This window comes from Heptranchias perlo, chromosome 1, assembly GCF_035084215.1.
Source record: "Heptranchias perlo isolate sHepPer1 chromosome 1, sHepPer1.hap1, whole genome shotgun sequence".
Taxonomy (NCBI): Eukaryota; Metazoa; Chordata; class Chondrichthyes; order Hexanchiformes; family Hexanchidae; genus Heptranchias; species Heptranchias perlo.
The window spans coordinates 103,920,120-103,941,313 of NC_090325.1; the positions used below are offsets into that span (position 1 = coordinate 103,920,120).

At 43.0% G+C, this 21,194-nt stretch overlaps 1 protein-coding gene across 1 annotated transcript in view; it reads left to right on the forward strand.

Annotated features, from left to right (window-relative positions):
• adgra3 (adhesion G protein-coupled receptor A3) overlaps positions 1-21,194 on the forward strand; it is a 156,135-nt gene that overhangs the window by 89,174 nt on the left and 45,767 nt on the right. The window contains exons 3-5 of the mRNA XM_067989256.1: positions 16,872-16,943; positions 20,624-20,695; positions 20,840-20,911. Of these exons, the coding sequence (XP_067845357.1) occupies positions 16,872-16,943; positions 20,624-20,695; positions 20,840-20,911 (216 nt within the window). The remainder of the gene's footprint in view (positions 1-16,871; positions 16,944-20,623; positions 20,696-20,839; positions 20,912-21,194) is intronic.

The following is a 21,194-nucleotide window of genomic DNA, read 5'->3' on the forward strand; positions in this document are numbered from 1 at the left end:
TTTACAACAACAAGTGCAGAGAAATGTCTCAAAGGGATTTGCAGTGCAGTGGACAAAGAATAGATTGTATGCCTCCCTGCCAAAAAAAAATCTCGATCTTTCATAGCCTTATCTCAACTTGCATGTTGCTGGAACAGCTAACAAATGGCAACAGATAATGGGCTAGGATACCGCTGAAACAGGGAGGTGTACAAAACACTCCGCTGCGACTCCTGACAGGCAACTTGATCAGTTCATTGGGGAAAATCGGTTTTCACTGTATTAAAGGGAAAAAATATCAGCCATTTAGTCATTGCATAAGCTAAATTCCATCCAAACTCCAGTGTAATGTGTTTATATAACAAGTAACAACTGGACTTAACATTCACAGTTGATTGCTTGTGCATTTTATAGTTGGTGCAAATATTGTATCCCTTGTGTACGCATAATCATAATTTTGTTAAATACATTCCCGAGAGTGGGGAAGCAAAAAACTAATCCAAGCACATCATGACGAACTGTCGATAGAATATTAAAATATTTAAAGGGGGGTTTTGCCATTGGAGTGGTGAATGCTACAATATAAACTTAATGGTTTACTGGTGATGCAAAGGCCTTGTTGCCCACCCAGTATAATCTCCAAACCAATAACTTCACAAAAGATTATCTGCACTGTACAATTTAAAAAGTGTTATTACTCTTTATATGAGAATTAACCTCTCATTGTTTCTAAACTTAACACTGTTCTGGGTGCAAACTTAACTGATATGCCCTTGGAATTGTCTTTTAAGATAGGACAGGCTGTGCACCCTGACTATACCACAGTCATTCTTCTGTATTTTTAACTCACTTAAAGTTGTCATTACAAGGGTTATAAATCAAGAAAAGATTAAAGAACCAAACGCACAGGATGATCTGATAGGTTAAGTGGCTGAGCAGGGTCACGAGAAATTTTAAGAGAACAAATTACATATGTCTGAAAGATACTGTGGAACATTTTTGTTTTGTATTGTATTTGCCGTCAAAAGGTTTGATAAAGACTTTTGGTTTGTACTTGATTTACATCTCCATTGGTCTCCCACCAGAATTTTTTTTAAAAGCTGACACAATCTGTATCCTTTTTATGTTAACATCTTTGTAATTTAAAACCTTCCTTTTAATAATTTTGCCCCATTCCATCTTCCTTCCCAAATTTCATTAAATCTGCTCCAATATTTCTGGCTGAAATCAAGGGAAGGAAAGAAATCTAACCTAAACTAAATTCGATTTTTTAAAACTAATAATCTGTGTTTTTCCGAATAGAATGCACATTGGGGATTTATGTTTAATGGAGCATAAGCTATTCATGTCTGTCATGGTTAAGTTATGATGTGGAGATGCCGGTGATGGACTGGGGTTGACAATTGTAAACAATTTTACAACACCAAGTTATAGTCCAGCAATTTTATTTTAAATTCACAAGCTTTCGGAGATTTTCTCCTTCCTCAGGCAAATGTTTCAAGATCTCCTTGAAGCCTACGCATTTATACATATTGAACAATAATAAATGGTGTTTACAGACTGCCTCTGCAACTGCCCGTTGCCAAGGCAATCACCGTGTTCAGACAGAGAGGTGTTACCTGCAGAACCTCCGAATACACATTCAATAAAAAAACAAACAGGGAAAAAAAAAACAGAGAAAAAAAACACAGAGAGAGGCAGAAACATCCGGAAGGCAGAGAGAGCCAGCAAATGACCCATTATATTAAAAACAGATAACATTTGTTCGCTGGTGGGGTAACGTGTAGCGTGACATGAACCCAAGATCCCGGTTGAGGCCGTCCTCATGGGTGCGGAACTTGGCTATCAATTTCTGCTCGACGATTTTGCGTTGTCGTGTGTCTCGAAGGCCGCCTTGGAGTACGCTTACCCGAAGGTCGGTGGATGAATGTCCATGACTGCTGAAGTGTTCCCCGACTGGGAGGGAACCCTCCTGTTTGGCGATTGTTGCGCGGTGTCCGTTCATCCGTTGTCGCAGCGTCTGCATGGTCTCGCCAATGTACCATGCTCTGGGGCATCCTTTCCTGCAACGTATGAGGTAGACAACGTTGGCTGAGTCACAGGAGTATGAACCATGCACCTGGTGGGTGGTGTCATCTCGTGTGATGTTGGTATCTGTGTCGATGATCTGGCATGTCTTGCAGAGGTTACCGTGGCAGGGTTGTGTGGCGTCGTGGACGCTGTTCTCTTGAAAGCTAGGTAGTTTGCTGCGAACGATGGTCTGTTTGAGGTTGGGTGGCTGTTTAAAGGCGAGTAGTGGAGGTGTGGGGATGGCCATAGCGAGGTGTTTGTCCTCATTGATGACATGTTGAAGGCTGCGGAGAACATGGCGTAGTTTCTCCGCTCCGGGGAAGTACTGGACGACAAAGGGTACTCTGTTGGTTGCGTCCCGTGTTAGTCTCCTGAGGAGGTCTATGCGATTTTTTGCTGTGGCCCGTCGGAACTGTCGATCGATGAGTCGAGCGTCATATCCCGTTCTTACTAGGGCGTCTTTCAGCGTCTGTAGGTGTCCATCGCGTTCCTCCTCGTCTGAGCAGACCCTGTGTATTCGCAGGGCCTGTCCATAGGGGATGGCCTCTTTGACGTGGTTAGGGTGGAAGCTGGAAAAGTGGAGCATCGTGAGGTTGTCCGTGGGCTTGCGGTAGAGTGAGGTGCTGAGGTGCCCGTCTTTGATGGAGATTCGTGTGTCCAAGAAAGAAACTGATTCTGAGGAGTAGTCCATGGTGAGCTTGATGGTGGGATGGAACTTGTTGATGTTATCGTGTAGTCTCTTTAGTGATTCCTTGCCGTGGGTCCATAGAAAGAAAATGTCGTCGATGTATCTGGTGTATAGTGTTGGTTGGAGGTCTTGTGCAGTGAAGAAGTCCTGCTCGAACTTGTGCATGAAAATGTTGGCGTATTGGGGTGCGAATTTGGTCCCCATGGCTGTTCCGTGTGTTTGGGTAAAGAACTGGTTATCGAAGGTGAAGACATTGTGATCCAGGATGAAGCGGATGAGTTGTAGGATGGCTTCCGGAGATTGGCTGTTGTTGGTGTTGAGTATTGATGCTGTCGCAGCGATGCCGTCATCGTGGGGGATACTATACACCAGTATCCCCCACGATGACGGCATCGCTGCGACAGCATCAATACTCAACACCAACAACAGCCAATCTCCGGAAGCCATCCTACAACTCATCCGCTTCATCCTGGATCACAATGTCTTCACCTTCGATAACCAGTTCTTTACCCAAACACACGGAACAGCCATGGGGACCAAATTCGCACCCCAATACGCCAACATTTTCATGCACAAGTTCGAGCAGGACTTCTTCACTGCACAAGACCTCCAACCAACACTATACACCAGATACATCGACGACATTTTCTTTCTATGGACCCACGGCAAGGAATCACTAAAGAGACTACACGATAACATCAACAAGTTCCATCCCACCATCAAGCTCACCATGGACTACTCCTCAGAATCAGTTTCTTTCTTGGACACACGAATCTCCATCAAAGACGGGCACCTCAGCACCTCACTCTACCGCAAGCCCACGGACAACCTCACGATGCTCCACTTTTCCAGCTTCCACCCTAACCACGTCAAAGAGGCCATCCCCTATGGACAGGCCCTGCGAATACACAGGGTCTGCTCAGACGAGGAGGAACGCGATGGACACCTACAGACGCTGAAAGACGCCCTAGTAAGAACGGGATATGACGCTCGACTCATCGATCGACAGTTCCGACGGGCCACAGCAAAAAATCGCATAGACCTCCTCAGGAGACTAACACGGGACGCAACCAACAGAGTACCCTTTGTCGTCCAGTACTTCCCCGGAGCGGAGAAACTACGCCATGTTCTCCGCAGCCTTCAACATGTCATCAATGAGGACAAACACCTCGCTATGGCCATCCCCACACCTCCACTACTCGCCTTTAAACAGCCACCCAACCTCAAACAGACCATCGTTCGCAGCAAACTACCTAGCTTTCAAGAGAACAGCGTCCACGACGCCACACAACCCTGCCACGGTAACCTCTGCAAGACATGCCAGATCATCGACACAGATACCAACATCACACGAGATGACACCACCCACCAGGTGCATGGTTCATACTCCTGTGACTCAGCCAACGTTGTCTACCTCATACGTTGCAGGAAAGGATGCCCCAGAGCATGGTACATTGGCGAGACCATGCAGACGCTGCGACAACGGATGAACGGACACCGCGCAACAATCGCCAAACAGGAGGGTTCCCTCCCAGTCGGGGAACACTTCAGCAGTCATGGACATTCATCCACCGACCTTCGGGTAAGCGTACTCCAAGGCGGCCTTCGAGACACACGACAACGCAAAATCGTCGAGCAGAAATTGATAGCCAAGTTCCGCACCCATGAGGACGGCCTCAACCGGGATCTTGGGTTCATGTCACGCTACACGTTACCCCACCAGCGAACAAATGTTATCTGTTTTTAATATAATGGGTCATTTGCTGGCTCTCTCTGCCTTCCGGATGTTTCTGCCTCTCTCTGTGTTTTTTTTCTCTGTTTTTTTTTTCCCTGTTTGTTTTTTTATTGAATGTGTATTCGGAGGTTCTGCAGGTAACACCTCTCTGTCTGAACACGGTGATTGCCTTGGCAACGGGCAGTTGCAGAGGCAGTCTGTAAACACCATTTATTATTGTTCAATATGTATAAATGCGTAGGCTTCAAGGAGATCTTGAAACATTTGCCTGAGGAAGGAGAAAATCTCCGAAAGCTTGTGAATTTAAAATAAAATTGCTGGACTATAACTTGGTGTTGTAAAATTGTTTACAATGGTTAAGTTAAATCACAAGCACCAATTGTATACTAGACTCCATTCTTGAGATGAATTTTCAGAGCACGTGCAGAGGAATGGAAAGTTTGATCAAGAATACTGCTGTTTTGAAAGCATTTGCATGCTTTACCTACATAAAAGGCATACATTGCAGAAACAAAACAGTCAATATTTTAAGTTGAAAATTAGCTACATACAGATTTTCTTGAAGTGCTGTACAGTATATGCTATGTACACGTTGCAACAAGTTTTTAAACAAACTTTTCCTATTAATTGCCTCTGGGCACTTCTAAAACTTGTAGTTCTGAGTCTTGGGCACATCACTCACTCACCCGCCTGTGGGGTGAGTTTTATCCATTTTAAGCAGGACTTCTACATCCTTCAGTACTTTTTGAAGCTTCAGGTTACGGGAAGAGCATTCAGTTTCACACTCCGTCGCCTTTTGGACTTAAACATTTTCACTGGTTCAGTCAACAAAGCAACTAGTGTATTGATTGGTAGTTATTTCCCAATTTTAAATATTTTGGTAGTCTACATGTTTGAAATGTACTGAAAAAATAAATATATATATATATATATATTATAAAAAATATGGTTAGTCTTGTTTTAATAACATGAAAGACAAAATCCAATTATTGTGGCACTTGGGTAATTATAGGAAATACTTATTTTAAGGTGCTTAGTTATAGGGCATTTGCAGACAGAGACAACATCCAGAATTAATGCATAGGTGTTTTGTCTATCCTGGGTTTCTGACTCCACTGTCTGATTTGTCTATTGGTTGTGTCTTGTTCCTTTCTGGCTGACTATATTCCGTTGTCCCCTCTCTCTGATCTCTGTGCCAGGACTACCAGTAATCTGTCAATCAATAACAATAGTGAAAAGATCACTACTGCCGGCTGACTGACGGGTGCAAATGAGCAAGAGCAGCTGATGGTAGCACATGTGGAGGAAGATGTTGCTGCCAGAAAGTCAGGAGATGTCCACTTGGCTAAAGAGCCTGGTAATCTGGATCTCTTGAATCTTGCTTTTTAAAGAACGCTGCTGGTAGAGCATCAAGCATTGGTGCAGGCATTAGGGAATATATTGAACAGTGTGCTGCAAATGGTGGGTTAAGTGGAGGAGTGCAGTAGCAGGAAGTGCAGAACATTGGAGAACAAATAAACAGCATTGCAATCTACCTTGGAGCATTTGGACATCTTCAGCAGACACTCTTGGCAGCCTGTGCTTCCTCAATGGGTGATGGAACTGCTGCCATAGGGGTCTGGGGTACCAGAGTGGAAAAGGCTATCTCTTCCAGCTTCAAAACGCTTGGCACATGGCTGCAGACAATGCTGAGGCAGGGCTTCACTGATCTCAATGGTACCATTGGGTCTGCTTTCCTGCAGATCTGTTGCCATGTAGACCCAGTGTCCAGTGCTAGTAGCATGGCAGGCACACGTTCAGATGATGGTGCTGTCTCTTGCATACTTCACACCACAAGCACCTAGAGAAGTACAGTGATGAGAAGGACTAGGAACATATACAGCCAGTGTGAATTGACAATAAAATTATGGAGGTACAAAAATTGTTTTGCATGCAGAATTTGTTTTTGGAAAAATGTGGTGGTTGGAATCATAGAATGGTTACAGCACGGAAGGAGGCCATTGGGCCCATCAAGTCTGTGCCAGCTCTTCGCAGGAGCAATTCAGCTAGTACCACTCCCCTATCCTTTCCCTGTAGCCCTGCAAATTTTTTCCCTTCAAGTACTTATCCAATTTCCTTTTTGAAAGCCATGATTGAATCTGCCTCCACCACCCTTTCAGGCAGTGCATTCCAGATCATAACCACTCGCTGTGTTGTTAAAAAAGTTTCTCCTCATGTCACCTTTGGTTCTTTTGCCAATCACCTTAAATCTATGTCCTCTGGTTCTTGACATTTCCACCAATGGGAACAGTTTCTCTCTATCTGCTCTGTCTAGACCCTTCATGATTGAGTACCTCTATCAAATCTCCTCGCAACCTTCTCTGCTCCAAGGAGAACAACCTTAGCTTCTCCAGTCTATCCACATAACTGAAGTCCTTCAGCCCTAGAACTATTCTAGTAAATCTCTTCTGTACCCTCTCTAAGGCCTTCACATCCTTCCTAAATGCAGTGCCCAGAATTGGGCTCAATACTCCAGGTGTGGCCGAACCAGTATTTTATAAAGGTTCTTTTAGTTGCTTTCGTTAGGTAGCATGAATAAAAATTTAGAAAGTTTGGCACAAAAAAGTGGCTGCAGATGGTGGCACTTTGTGGAGGAAAGGGGCAAGATCTCGACAGGACTGTTAATACATTGGCCAGATATGGAAGTTAAGTGAAGGCTTCCTATATCAGTGGAACAAATGTCTCTTGCAGCCAGCAATGAGTCTCCACCACATCCATTTAAGGCTGTTGATCCTCTAACTAGTTTCCTGCTGTGCCTTTCTCCTCCGGGGCATCCATGAAGAGCATTCTTTGTTAGGTAAGTTTGTGCAGAAAGCAGCACAAAACCACGATTACTGAGAACCTTGCAGAACTGTATTGCATGGTCTCCAGGTTGATCCAAGTGCATAAAAAGCACCTATAACATGCCAATGAGGTGTTCAGTTATGACCATGGTAGCTGCATGGACCTCATTGTACCAATGCTCATCTTGTCCTGAGATGTTGCATAGGTGTCGTCAGTTATGATTGCGGAGGATAACCTCATTCTCCCAGGAGCGACCTTTTTTGGGATGGAAGATTGCAAACATGAAGGCATCATAGCTTCCTGGAAAGCTGGTCACAAATGAGCTGCACATGGAGATTGGAATCCTTTCCTATTGATGGAGGTGGCAACATTGACTTCTTGGACCTTGGGAAACCTTGCCACATTGTAAAATTGCAGTTCTGTCCTGCTGCCACCAATTGTCCATGGGCAAGGAAATGAAATTGCCCAGCATTGTTGTACATTCTCCTGGTACTTCAATTTAATTTTTTAACCCCCCCCACCCCCCCTTTTTATTTGAAGAACGTGTGCAATTTATTCTGTCATTTTATTGTAACTATTTTTGGAAGTTTATATGTATGAATTATCTTTCTCCATGCTGAAAAGAGCAAGAAAGACAATTTTATGAGCAAAATTATCAAATTTGTTGAGTCCACAAACCATGTGCACTGTAGCAAGCTCGGTAGCACCACTACTGACCGAGCTGGCCGAGTCCTGAAGGACATAGCTGCTAGACTGGGCCTGCGGCAGGTGGTGAGCGAACCAACACGAGGGAAAAACTTACTTGACCTCGTCCTCACCAATCTACCTGTCGCAAATGCATCTGTCCATGACAGTATTGGTAGGAGTGACAACCGCACAGTCCTCGTGGAGATGAAATCCCGTCTTCGCACTGAGGACACCATCCAACGTGTTGTGTGGCACTACCACCGTGCTCAATGGGATAGATTCAGAACAGATCTCGCAGCTCAAAACTGGGCATCCATGAGGCACTGTGGGCCATCAGCAGCAGCAGAATTGTATTCCAGCACAATCTGTAACCTCATGGCCCGGCATATTCCTCACTCTACCATTACCAACAAGCCAGGGGATCAACCCTGGTTCAATGAGGAGTGTAGAAGAGCATGCCAGGAGCAGCACCAGGCGTACCGAAAAATGAGGTGCCAACCTGGTGAAGCTACAACTCAGGACTACATGCATGCTAAACAGTGGAAGCAACATGCTATAGACAGAGCTAAGCGATTCCACAACCAACGGATCAGATCAAAGCTCTGCAGTCCTGCCACATCCAGTCGTGAATGGTGGTGGACAATTAAACAACTAACGGGAGGAGGAGGTTCTGCAAACATCCCCATTCTCAATGATGGCGGAGTCCAGCACGTGAGTGCAAAAGACAAGGCTGAAGCGTTTGCAACCATCTTCAGCCAGAAGTGCCGAGTGGATAATCCATCTCAGCCTCCTCCCGATATCCCCACCATCACGGAAGCCAGTCTTCGGCCAATTCGATTCACTCCACGTGATATCAAGAAACGGCTGAGTGCACTGGATACAGCAAAGGCTATGGGCCCCGAGAACATCCCAGCTGTAGTGCTGAAGACTTGTGCTCCAGAACTAGCTGCGCCTCTAGCCAAGCTGTTCCAGTACAGCTACAACACTGGCATCCACCCGACAATGTGGAAAATTGCCCAGGTATGTCCTGTCCACAAAAAGCAGGACAAATCCAATCCGGCCAATTACCGCCCCATCAGTCTCCTCTCAATCATCAGCAAAGTGATGGAAGGTGTCGTCGACAGTGCTATCAAGCGGCACTTGCTCACCAATAACCTGCTCACCGATGCTCAGTTTGGGTTCCGCCAGGACCACTCGGCTCCAGACCTCATTACAACCTTGGTCCAAACATGGACAAAAGAGCTGAATTCCAGAGGTGAGGTGAGAGTGACTGCCCTTGACATGAAGGCAGCATTTGACCGAGTGTGGCACCAAGGAGCCCTAGTAAAATTGAAGTCAATGGGAATCAGGGGGAAAACTCTCCAGTGGCTGGAGTCATACCTAGCACAAAGGAAGATGGTAGTGGTTGTTGGAGGCCAAGCATCTCAGCCCCAGGGCATTGCTGCAGGAGTTCCTCAGGGCAGTGTCCTAGGCCCAACCATCTTCAGCTGCTTCATCAATGACCTTCCCTCCATCATAAGGTCAGAAATGGGGATGTTCGCTGATGACTGCACAGTGTTCAGTTCCATTCGCAACCCCTCAGATAATGAAGCAGTCCGAGCCCGCATGCAGCAAGACCTGGACAACATCCAGACTTGGGCTGATAAGTGGCAAGTAACATTCGCGCCAGATAAGTGCCAGGCAATGACCACCTCCAACAAGAGAGAGTCTAACCACCTCCCCTTGACATTCAACGGCATTACCATCGCCGAATCCCCCACCATCAACATCCTGGGGGTCACCATTGACCAGAAACTTAACTGGACCAGCCATATAAATACTGTGGCTACGAGAGCAGGTCAGAGGCTGGGTATTCTGCGGCGAGTGACTCACCTCCTGACTCCCCAAAGCCTTTCCACCATCTACAAGGCACAAGTCAGGAGTGTGATGGAATACTCTCCACTTGCCTGGATGAGTGCAGCTCCAACAACACTCAAGAAGCTCGACACCATCCAAGATAAAGCAGCCCGCTTGATTGGCACCCCATCCACCACCCTAAACGTTCACTCCCTTCACCACCGGCGCACTGTGGCTGCAGTGTGCACCATCCACAGGATGCACTGCAGCAACTCGCCAAGGCTTCTTCGACAGCACCTCCCTAACCCGCGACCTCTACCACCTAGAAGGACAAGGGCAGCAGGCGCATGGGAACAACACCACCTGCACGTTCCCCTCCAAGTCACACACCATCCTGACTTGGAAATATATCGCCGTTCCTTTATTGTTGCTGGGTCAAAATCCTGGAACTCCCTTCCTAACAGCACTGTGGGAGAACCGTCACCACACGGACTGCAGCGGTTCAAGAAGGCGGCTCACCACCACCTTCTCAAGGGCAATTTGGGATGGGCAATAAATGCCGGCCTTGCCAGCGACGCCCACATCCCGTGAACGAATAAAAAAAAAAGGCACCTTTGATTGTGTGCAACGATGAAGCTTGCACAGGACTGCACTACTGGACTCTGCTGCTACTTTTGCTTAGGACTGTCTGTTTTCACTGCTGATCCAGAAACACACACACAAGTTGAGTACTGAAGAAAATAAGAACATAAGAATCAGGAGCAGGAGTAAGCCATACGGCCCCTTGAACCTGCTCCGCCATTCAATAAGATCATGGCTGATCTTCGACCTCAACTCCACTTTCCCGTCCGATCCCCAAATCCCTTGATTTCCCCTAGAATCCAAAAATCTATCTTAGTCTTGAATATACTCAACGACTTAGCATCTACAGCCCTCTGGGGTAGAGAATTCCAAAGATTCCCAACCCTCTGAGTGAAGAAATTCCTCCTCAACTCATCTTAAATGGCTGATCCCTTGTCCTGAGACTATGCCCCCTAGTTCAAGACTCACCAGCCAGGGGAAACAACCTCTCAGTATCTACCTTGTCAAGCCCCCTCAGAATCTTATATGTTTGAATGAGATCACCTCTCATTCTTCTAACTCCAGAGAGTATAGGCTTAATCTCTCCTCATGGGACAACCCTCTCATTCCAGGAATCAATGTAGTGAATCTTCGTTGCACCACCTCCAAGGCAAGTATATCCTCCCTTAGAAAAGGAGACCAGATAATAGACAGGAAACTGCCACTGAAGAATTACAGTTGCGTGATTTTTGTTTTTGTATCGGACAACTTGCGCAAAATTCTTTGTTGAAAAATGGCTCTTACTTAGAAGATGTTCAAAAAGATTGTGGACTGAAATTTTAAGTTGCCAACGAGGGAGATGTGGGTGCAGTTAGCTGAAGAATACTGGACCAATCCATCAATTGTAGAATTATGTAAATATGTGCTGTTTTTGTTTTTATAATCCAAAAATATTAGCGTCTACAGAAATCGCCTTTGCTACTTAATGCTGCTGTTATACTAGAGTCAGCACAATGTGACTGCAAAGCTGGTGGCAGTGCAGTTACACTAATTTGAAATTCAGCGCTAATGTACTGTACATTTGTTCTATATCAAAAATGTAAGCATATTTATGGGGAAAAAGCTAGGTCATGTATGTGCAGGTCAAGCAAAAGCATGCTACAGCAGCAAGCTTCCAGTTACATGTACTATGGTGAGACTTATTCTTCAATTATGTGTAAATTTGAATTATGACTTTTTGTCCATCAGTGTGTGGACACAGAAATAAAATGGTAAATTTATGAAGACCTCTGGTAAGTAGATCTATTTAATAACTTTGGATCAGTGGGAATATAATATAATTGACAAATTAACCTGTCAAGTACTTCACTAATTTCAGTCTTTAAAATATATACAGCAGTCACAAAGACACAGCAGTGTCTTTTAATTTCAATGGTAATTGCTCTTCATTCTTCATCCTCCACACATTGTAGGATCAAATACAGGTATTGTACTAGAGCAGGAGAAAGCAGTCTGCACCTGGATTTGAGAGCAAGATCTATGGCTTTTGGTGTGTTGCTCACCAAACTGTTAAGGCTGCATTTAGAGACAGTCTCATGGGAGTTATAGCAGCAGCCATTACAATCACCATTTGACAGGAAAAGTATTTTTGTATTTTTGCAGGATAGGTAGAGGAATTGCAAGAATCTTAAGAAAAATCAGCTTAATTTGCATGCTGTGACAAAGTTGGTTAGGAAATCTAAGATCCCTCTTAAGAATCCTCCTTTAGTCTGTGGTAAAGCTTTGCTAAGCCATAGCCTCTTTTTGTTCCACTGGCTGTCCATAACAAAATACATACAGCATCCCCTCGTTTTTGCATCTTTGAATCCTGATCACCATGTATCGTACTGGATATTCTCCTCTGTCTTGAGATCTGAGTCTGTGGTCACCTGCAGAAATTTGTGGCAATAACTGCATGACTACTGATGTATGGGTCCTAGAGAGAATCAAGAGGGTTACCTGCTTCATTTCACAAGCACATGTCTGAGACTTTGTGGGTTCATCAGATCAGTGGCACTGTAACATAGTAGCATAATTGAAGCATAGAATCATACAACACAGAAGGAGGCCATTCGATCCATCGCATCTGTGCCGGGTCTTTGGTTAGCTCTTTCAAACAGTCCCACTCTCCTGCTCTTTCCCCACAGCCCTGCAAATTTCTCCTTTTCAAGTATATATCCAATTCCCTTTTGAAAGTTATTATTGAATCTGCTTGCACTACCCTTTCAGGTAGTGCATTCTAGATCGTAACAATTCGCTGTGTAAAAGAAAAAATTCTCCTCATTATCCCTGCCCCCCCCCCCCCCCCCCCGGGATCATTTGTCAATTATCTTAAACCTATGTCCTTTGGTTACCGACTCTCCTGCCAATAGAAACAGTTTCTCCCTGTCTACTCTCTCAAAACCACTCATAATTTTGAACATCTCTATTAAATCTCCCCTTCTCCTTAAGGAGAACAATTTTCTAGTCTCGCCACATAACTGGAGACCCTCATCCCTGGTACCATTCTAGTAAATCTCCTCTGTACCCTCTCCAAGGCCTTGACATCCTTCCTAAAGTGTGATGCCCATAATTTGACAATACTCTAGCTGAGGCCTAACCAGTGATTTATAAAGATTCACCATAACTAACTTGTTTTTGTACTCTATGCCTCTATTTATAAAGTCAAGGATCCCATATGCCTTTTTAATAGCCTTATCAACTTGTCCTGCCACTCTCAAAGATTTGTGTATGTGAACCCCCAGGTCTCTCTGTTCCTGCACCCCCTTTAATTGTTAACTGAGCTAGACGAACTTATTGTATTAGCATGGATTTAAAAAGAGTTCACCTTGAATAGGTGAGAGCAGGTTTCTACCCGGGCGCTTTGAAGTCCCCCAAAAGCCCAAATTAGATCATGAAGTAGTCAATCAAATCCTAAAATGGGAGAAATTCAACCTGGACATACCGCACTATGCACGGATTATCTAGGCAGTATTCCAGAGGGACTGGTTAGCTGCCTTAGACCTAAAAGATGCATACTTCCATGTTCTCATGGAAAAGCCACTGAAAGTTATTCCAATTCAATGTTAAGGGGTAGATTGACCAGTATAAGGTATTTGTCTTAGGCCTCCCCTCAGCACCCATTGTTTACAGAAAATACCTGTTCCTATCATTGGGTATCTTGGGATGCAGTTTTTCCACCTAAATTTGTACCTGGATGATTGGCTTATTAGAGCCTTGCCTGAAGTCAACCAGCAGATTCCTGCAGCAGATTTTGAAAAGAATTGATAGGGTAGATAGAGAGAAACTTTTTTCGCTGGTGGGTGGAGCCTAGGACAAGGGGGACAGAATCAGCCAGGGCTGTTAGGAGAGAAGTTAGGAAACATTTCTTCATGCAAAGGGTGGTAGAAATGTAGAACTCTCTCCCACAAAAGCTGTTCACTCAATTAATAATTTAAAATCTGAGTTTGATAGATTTTTGCCAGCCGAGGGTATTAAGGGATGCGGAGCCAAGGTGGGTGGATGGAGCTAGGACGCAGATCAGCTATGATCTCGTTGAATGGCAGAACATGCTCGAGGGGCTGAATGGCCTCCTCCTGTTCCTGTGTAGAGGCAGAAACCCTCAACTCATTTAAAAAGTACCTGGATGTGCACCTGAAGTGCCGTGACCTACAAGGCTACAGACCAAGTGCTGGAAAAAGTGGGATTAGGCTGGGTGGCTCATTTTCGGCCGGCACTGACACGATGGGCCGGATGGCCTCCTTCTGTGCCGTAAATTTTCTATGATTCAATACGATGGCTGGGATTCAGTCTATTATGGGAATCTCCAACTACAACCTCAGCAGGAGCTAGAGATTTTTGTCCAGATCACATTCTTCTGCCTTCAGACCAGTTTACAGTTTTTATGAATCTGATATCTCCTTTTAAAGTAAGGATTATGGATCCTAGTGAAAGATTATTTGAGAATTTCAGATCTGATGGCAGCAGCTATCATTATTTTTTCCAATGCTTGAATTTAAGTGATCACTTCAGCAGAACCTACTGAACCAGTGCTTCCCCTGCAGACCTTCCTTTTCTCAGTATTTCACCAGGTGAACAACAGAGCAGCCGGCAGGTTACCATGTTCCAAACATCATCCAAGTTGCTTACGATTGACAGCATGATGAAAATAACGTGTGGCTCTTTTCCCTTTCTGATGGAGTTCATTTTGCTTTGCTGTATACACTGTAATAGATGCGGCTTTTCTACTTTAAAGAGTTCAGAAAAGATTTTAAAAATAAAACATTTTCAAAGTAATATCTTGTCTTATTTTGTCTCTTCTGTTTTAAAACAATAGTTTTATTTTATGGTATAAATGACCTCGTAAACTTCTGGTACCTACAATTCATCCAGTGTTCTGTTGTTCTCAATTACAGTGTCAAGAGCTAAATGCCAGCATTTTGAGACTGTTTTGTCTCCACATTCCAGTACTTTTATCTAAGTTTTGACATTTTCAGCAGCTATCATATTTTGGAAATGTGTACGATTTGGCATGTCTTAACAAGATAAAATGAAGTGCTTACATTTTTACAATGAAGTTTGCCACTCTGGGATTACGCTGCAGTGTACAGCACAGGCCATCAAAGAGATTGCTTTTCAGTGATATGTTTGTGTTTGCATCATGGCCTCTTGACACTCTGCTGTGAATTTTTGAAGAATTTATCATCAGGCTAAAATATGAGGCAAAAAATGGAGAAGTGGCAGCAGTTAATGTAAAGAGTTTCCATTTTTGTGAGAGATGGTCTCAAATGTAAAATGACTTCAGTTTTTGGGTCTAAACACGTGTAAAATGAAGTGCCATGTTTTATTTTTGTCGCATGCACTTAGGTGGTAGTAGAAGATGATAAATTTGAGAGCTGTGCAAATTTTGGATTCTTTGTAAGCACTTTGTTTCCCCTTTTCTCTTTTGAAGCCTCAATGTTCCATGGGGGAGGGAGGGGGAGGTCACATTTATGTGCATACCATCCAAGTTCTCTCTCTTTTTCTCTTTCCCCCCCCCCCCCTTTTCCACGGCCTGGTAACCCCAACAAGTAACCTGAAGTTTGTATTCAAATTCCTGAATGAAGAGAAATGTAGAGCTGAAAGTGCACTTAGCTAAGCAGGAAAAATCAGAACCTCCCATAGTACTTTTAAAAATGCAATGGAAAATCATTTTTTTGGTTGTTCAAATACAGATATAGGTTTTATGCTGGATACAAATTTTTAGTGTATAATAAGCAGAAATGTTCACTTTCAGACCATATGGTTCCCATCATTGAGGCAAGCTTCAATTTGTTTCTAGGACTAGGTGGGGAGAGAAAGGGTAGGAGGGGGCCTTTTAAAATCATTGGCTGCCGTATCAAGCAGTTACAGTGCTGTAATAGTGTAAATTAATAAACTGGGCTAATTTATCAATTTATGCTTGACAAAAGAGTTTCCCCAGTCTCCACTAAGTTGGTCAGTCAACTTGTGATTTTTGTTATTACTACAGTTCCTTCAGTCTCATTTCTTTTATCATCCTTTTGGCTTCTGTTTATTTTGTGAGAGAAGGAACATTAGATTGATTTTATTCATTTAGAATTCATGTACTTTCATCATGACTGAGTTCAGTGTTGAAAATGGTCTGCCAATTATTTTTGTTTGGATAAGATACCAGTTTGCAGAACAAAGTAAGAGCTAAACTCATCCAGAAAATGCATATTTTGCAATAAATCTAGGTTATTTTTTGTGAAATGATCATACATTTCCAAAATAGCAAGAAAATATTTTTTTTTCTTGCCTCTGAATCTAATCAACTGGGCAATGCATGTTCCAGACTACTTGCTTCTCTTTTGAGCACAGTTGCTATTGAAGTTTTTTTTGAATGTGGCTCCAAAATGTGAAGAAATTTGCTTCATTCAGTAAACCAGTAATCAGAGCACTAATAACATATAAGATGCCATATTGTTAAAACAAGGTAACTATTTACATTATTTTCCACATTTTTACTGTTGTGATTTTAAGTGGCAGGTGCACACTTTTTTTTCCTGTGGTCTTTCTGATATGTGTTTTCTTTAAATACATTGATAAAAATATATCTGAGTCTCATTAATTGTACTCCCCTTAAAAGCCACTTTAAAAAAGATTTTGGATTATTTCATTACATTTAGTGTTTGACCATAGTAACCATAATTGTAATTTAGCCACACATCTAAATCTTTAACAAAATGTTATCAATAAATTACATGAGTAAAACACTTTTATTGATTGGCACGTATATTCTGAGCCAGCTATCCATCCCTGAAAGAGGAGCTATTAGATGAAACATGCTCTCTCATTGATATTTTGTACTTTACTTTTAGCAAGTGAGAGTTCTGGATTTTTAGTACTGGGTCATTCAGAAAGGACGGGACAGTCCTTGTGTTCTAACTAATTGGAATTTAAACTATTACAATTAATAATTGTTTTTTCTTGCAGAGACGTGAGGAACAACCTAGTCAGTAATATAGAATCAGGTGCTTTCTGGGGTCTTTCAGCACTGAAAAGACTGTGAGTATTGAAATACTTGATGCATGCAAGTATGAGGTAGAAACAACCTATTGTGGTTTCTATAGTTGGTATCATGAACAGAAAAGTGCTGCTTTGGAGCAAGTTTCAAGCGCTGGATCTTTCAACTTTGGTGGGGGTGTAAAATAGGTGTTATCAGACCTGTCGCCCATTATAAGTCCACCCGATTTTCATTTCCATTGACTTCAATGGCTTGGAATAATGGGCAGCCGATCTCATATCGCCCATTTTACACCCCCAACAAAGTTGGAAGTTCCACCCAACGTTTCATTTGGTCTGGGTTTAGCTTAGGACCTAGAGTAAAAATGCATCTTGAGTTGTATACTGTCACCAAAATATTAGGGCTTTGAACCTAAAGTATGAATTTTCCCAGATTGTCATCCTTGCTGCTGGTACAGTCCAAACCTGGCACTTTCCACCAACTTAGAAGACTGAGGTGCCAATAAGTAAAAGTAGAGCTACAAAATTCAGTTGTTTATTTAATGGTATTTGTCTAACCAAAGTGAGTACTTTCCAATATGAACTTAAAAGAGAAGTGATACTGTAGATTCAAGTTAATTATAACAGGAGGTTTGTATTGAGCAGGTTTGTTAATTCAATATGTGACATGGCTACTAAGATCTTTAAAAACTGCATTCATTCATCAGCCTTTCCATCCTTAATTTCAACATGATTTCTTTAGAATTCATTGGTTGACAGCCTAAGTTGTGAGCTATTATTAGTATACTGCTATTTTCCACCACTTCTGCCTGCCATTCACACGTTCCATTCTGATACCCTGTTCACTTCCACCCCCAAGCCCCAGCCTCTGTTTCTCTCAGATCCTTTGTTTCTCTTTGTGCGCATGTTGCAGCAGGTGGATGTGAGATACTGAGTGCTGCTTACTTTTAAACTGTTTGGCATTATGAACTTCCTGGGAACGGTTTATCAAAAGAGATATCTGGGCCAAGTGCTACATCAGGATTTAACTCTTCCTTTGCCTTTTGCAAGCAGTCTCCCAGTTTTTCTAAAAAAAAATGTAAAAGCTGGGATCAGGAGAGGTAGCCTGCAATAGTGATGGGAGCTTCTAGTAAATTATTTGACTCTAATGTTTCTGTAGTGGTTAGACTGTTCTAATGGAGTTTGAGAATGCACAGGAGAAGAGCCACGATTTTGTACAGAGGGAGGAGATCATTTTTTTGACTGTCGGAAGGTCTGAAGCCTCAGGTCTGCCTCTGGGTCTCCGAAAGGGAAAAGAAGGAAGAGATCTAAAGAAAGAAACATGTAGAGTATAATGTGTGAGAAGCATACAGAGAGAAAGAAACTAAGAAACATATAAAGAGTGAGACGTGTACAAAAAGCAAGAGGAGTCCAAAAGAAAAAAGACTTGCAGAATGAGGGATAACAAAAGTGAGAAAATGGGGATATATAGATATGAAGATGATAACAAGAGAAAGTGTGTGAGAGCCATACAGAAAGAGGGGTTAACTTCTGGGCAGCTGGCCAGTGGAGCACGCTGGCATCCGCCCATTCCATGGGTGAAGAGGTTGGAGCTATTTTAAGGCCTCGGCCTCGGCCTCACTTAAATAGAACCAGCTACTAAATTGGCATCCCAAAGAACCTTGTTGGATTCAAGCCAGCCCAACATCGGCATGTTCAGAGGCTGATGGCCTGGCAGCGGGAGGGGGGGTTTGCGATTGTGGAGTGGCAGTGGCCTAGATTATATTGTGGGGCACGGAGAAGTACTCCTGCTCCTCCTGGCTCCACAGAAATGATTTGAATCTTACCTTTTCAATGCCTTTTTGGCTCTATCGCCAGTGAAACTTTTCACCGTGCACGGCGTACGCTGCAACCAATTCTATCCTAAAATGGCAATCAGGATCGTATGTACGTCAGAAGACCTTGATTTACATATTATATGGGGCCTACCACCTGAAACAGGCAGGCTCTGGCAGTGGTAGGCCCCTCTGAAAGTGGCAGTGGGCCGATCATCGGCGTTAATGGGGCGGTAAGTCTAACCACGCCATTTTGAGGCCGTTACCGTCCCATTAACGCCAATTTCAGCAAATTAAAATTGAACTGAGAGAGAAAAATAGAGGGAGACATGCAAAGAATTGGAGAGTGGCAACCTATCAGAGAGGAGGAGGGAGAAAAACATTTTTTGTCCATGAGTTACCTCTTTTATCATAGAAGAAAAAACTGACTAACGTTCCAATCTTCCCTTCCTTCCTTCACCACCACCACCCCCCCCCCCCCCCCCCAAAAAAGCTTAATACACAAGTTGTTGTTTTGGCTTCATATGTTGCTCCTCTTTTTTTCTGATGCTACTGCGCCTTGCAAGGATATAGTTTCTGTCGATGCAGACCATTCCTTGATACCTTCCACAAATACTCTGAGTCAGATCCTATCCACATATGGATTTTCCGGCGATAGATGACTGGATAATGATTAGGAGTGAGAACGTTGATAGTTCTTCTGCCCAAACCCAGCATTACTGAGGCCACCGGTAGCACAGGTACTGCTGCCCTAGTTTTGATCAGCTAATTACAGATTGGAGATTGAACTTGGGGCTTTCTGGACTGTGTGGCTCAATTTCATACTGGGCTATCAGGGAAACTTAACTTAATATGCAGGTTATTGCAAGTCTGCACACACCAGATTTCATTATGTTATGGATTATTCTTTGACATTCTCCTGCACACATGCACGCACGGGGATCAGGGGATGACCTTTCCTGCCCCCACTACAGCTGATTTTTAAGTTACTGCATCAAAGGTGAGGACAAATATAAACTAGCTTTAGCTCTGATCCTTCTGTTCAGGTAATATTAAAAAATAACTTGCATTTATATAGCATTTTATCATGTCCTCATGATGTGTCTTTGTGCTTCACACCACTGAATTGCTTTTGAAGAGTAGGTACTGTAATGTAGGCAAATGCAGCAGGCAGTTGCATATAGCAAGGATTCGCAAACAGCGAATGAAATGAATGAACCAGTTAATCTGGCTTTTTTGGGGGGTTTTGGTTGAAGAATGAATTTTGGCCAAGACGGTGGGCAAACTGCCTGCTCTTCTTTGAGTAGTGCCATAAGATATTTTATATTTACCTGTACAGGTAGATGGGGCCTCAGTTTAACATTTCATCCTCAAGATGGCACTTCCAACACTGCAGCATTCCCTCAGTACGCCACTGAAGTGTTAACTTAATTATATGCTCCTGTTCTGAAGTGAGGCTTAAACCCACTCTATCTCAGATGCGAGTGCTACCATCTGAGTGAAACTAATGCTTGTTCGTAAATAACTGCTAATAGTATTTATAGTGGAGAACACATTAGCTTATGAATGGCCTTCGTAACTGGCGTGGTGGTCAGAGAGTTGTTGGTCACAGGCTCAGTTGCCCTGAGCTTTTGATCTTAGCTGCCTTGCTGAAGAGAGTTCAAATATTACTGCATTGGAGAAGGGGAAAGTTCGATGGGAATCTACACCAACATGCTGTTGGATGCCTCTTGGCAGCTGGCCGGTGGTGGAACTGTGTGTGCTAGGAGAGGAGAATCCAACAAAGGAGGGAAAGGTGATGCATGGGTGTGTGCCTTCATAAGATTAGACACGCTACAAAAAGGAAAAAAGCCTCTCCGATTACGTAAGTTAACTGACATAACCTGGGTGATTTTTTTTTTCTTGCAGGGATTTATCTAACAACAGGATAGGCTGTCTAAATGGGGAAATGTTCAGAGGCTTGTCAAATCTTGTCCGACTGTAAGTGATCAGTTTGAATCTATTCAAATTTTGCTTCTAAAATAGTATATAATTTGATTTTGTTTTGATCCTGACATTCTATGTGTTTTGTGCACTTAATGAAACAGCACAGTTAATTTTTTTGAACTGATTTTCTTTTTTCAGAAACCTTTCAGGAAACCTGTTTTCTACATTGTCTAAAGGGACATTTGAGAACTTTCTGTCGCTGAAATACATGTAAGTGATAAACTGAGTTTACTTATTTCTTGGTTGTTTCTCACTTAAAGTTGTATCTATATCTTGATTTTTCCACTTACTGTAATGTTTGCATCATGGTGTGACAAGAAACTTATCAGGTGTGCGATAACCATTCTATTTAAATAATATGTTTCTCCCTAATAGTGTTAAAACATTCACTGTTAACCCATGTATTTATTTTATATTCCAGAGAGAAAAGTAATGGTTAAACTGAAGTGTTGAATTTAATATGGCTAATTATAAATTATGTTGAATAATTTTG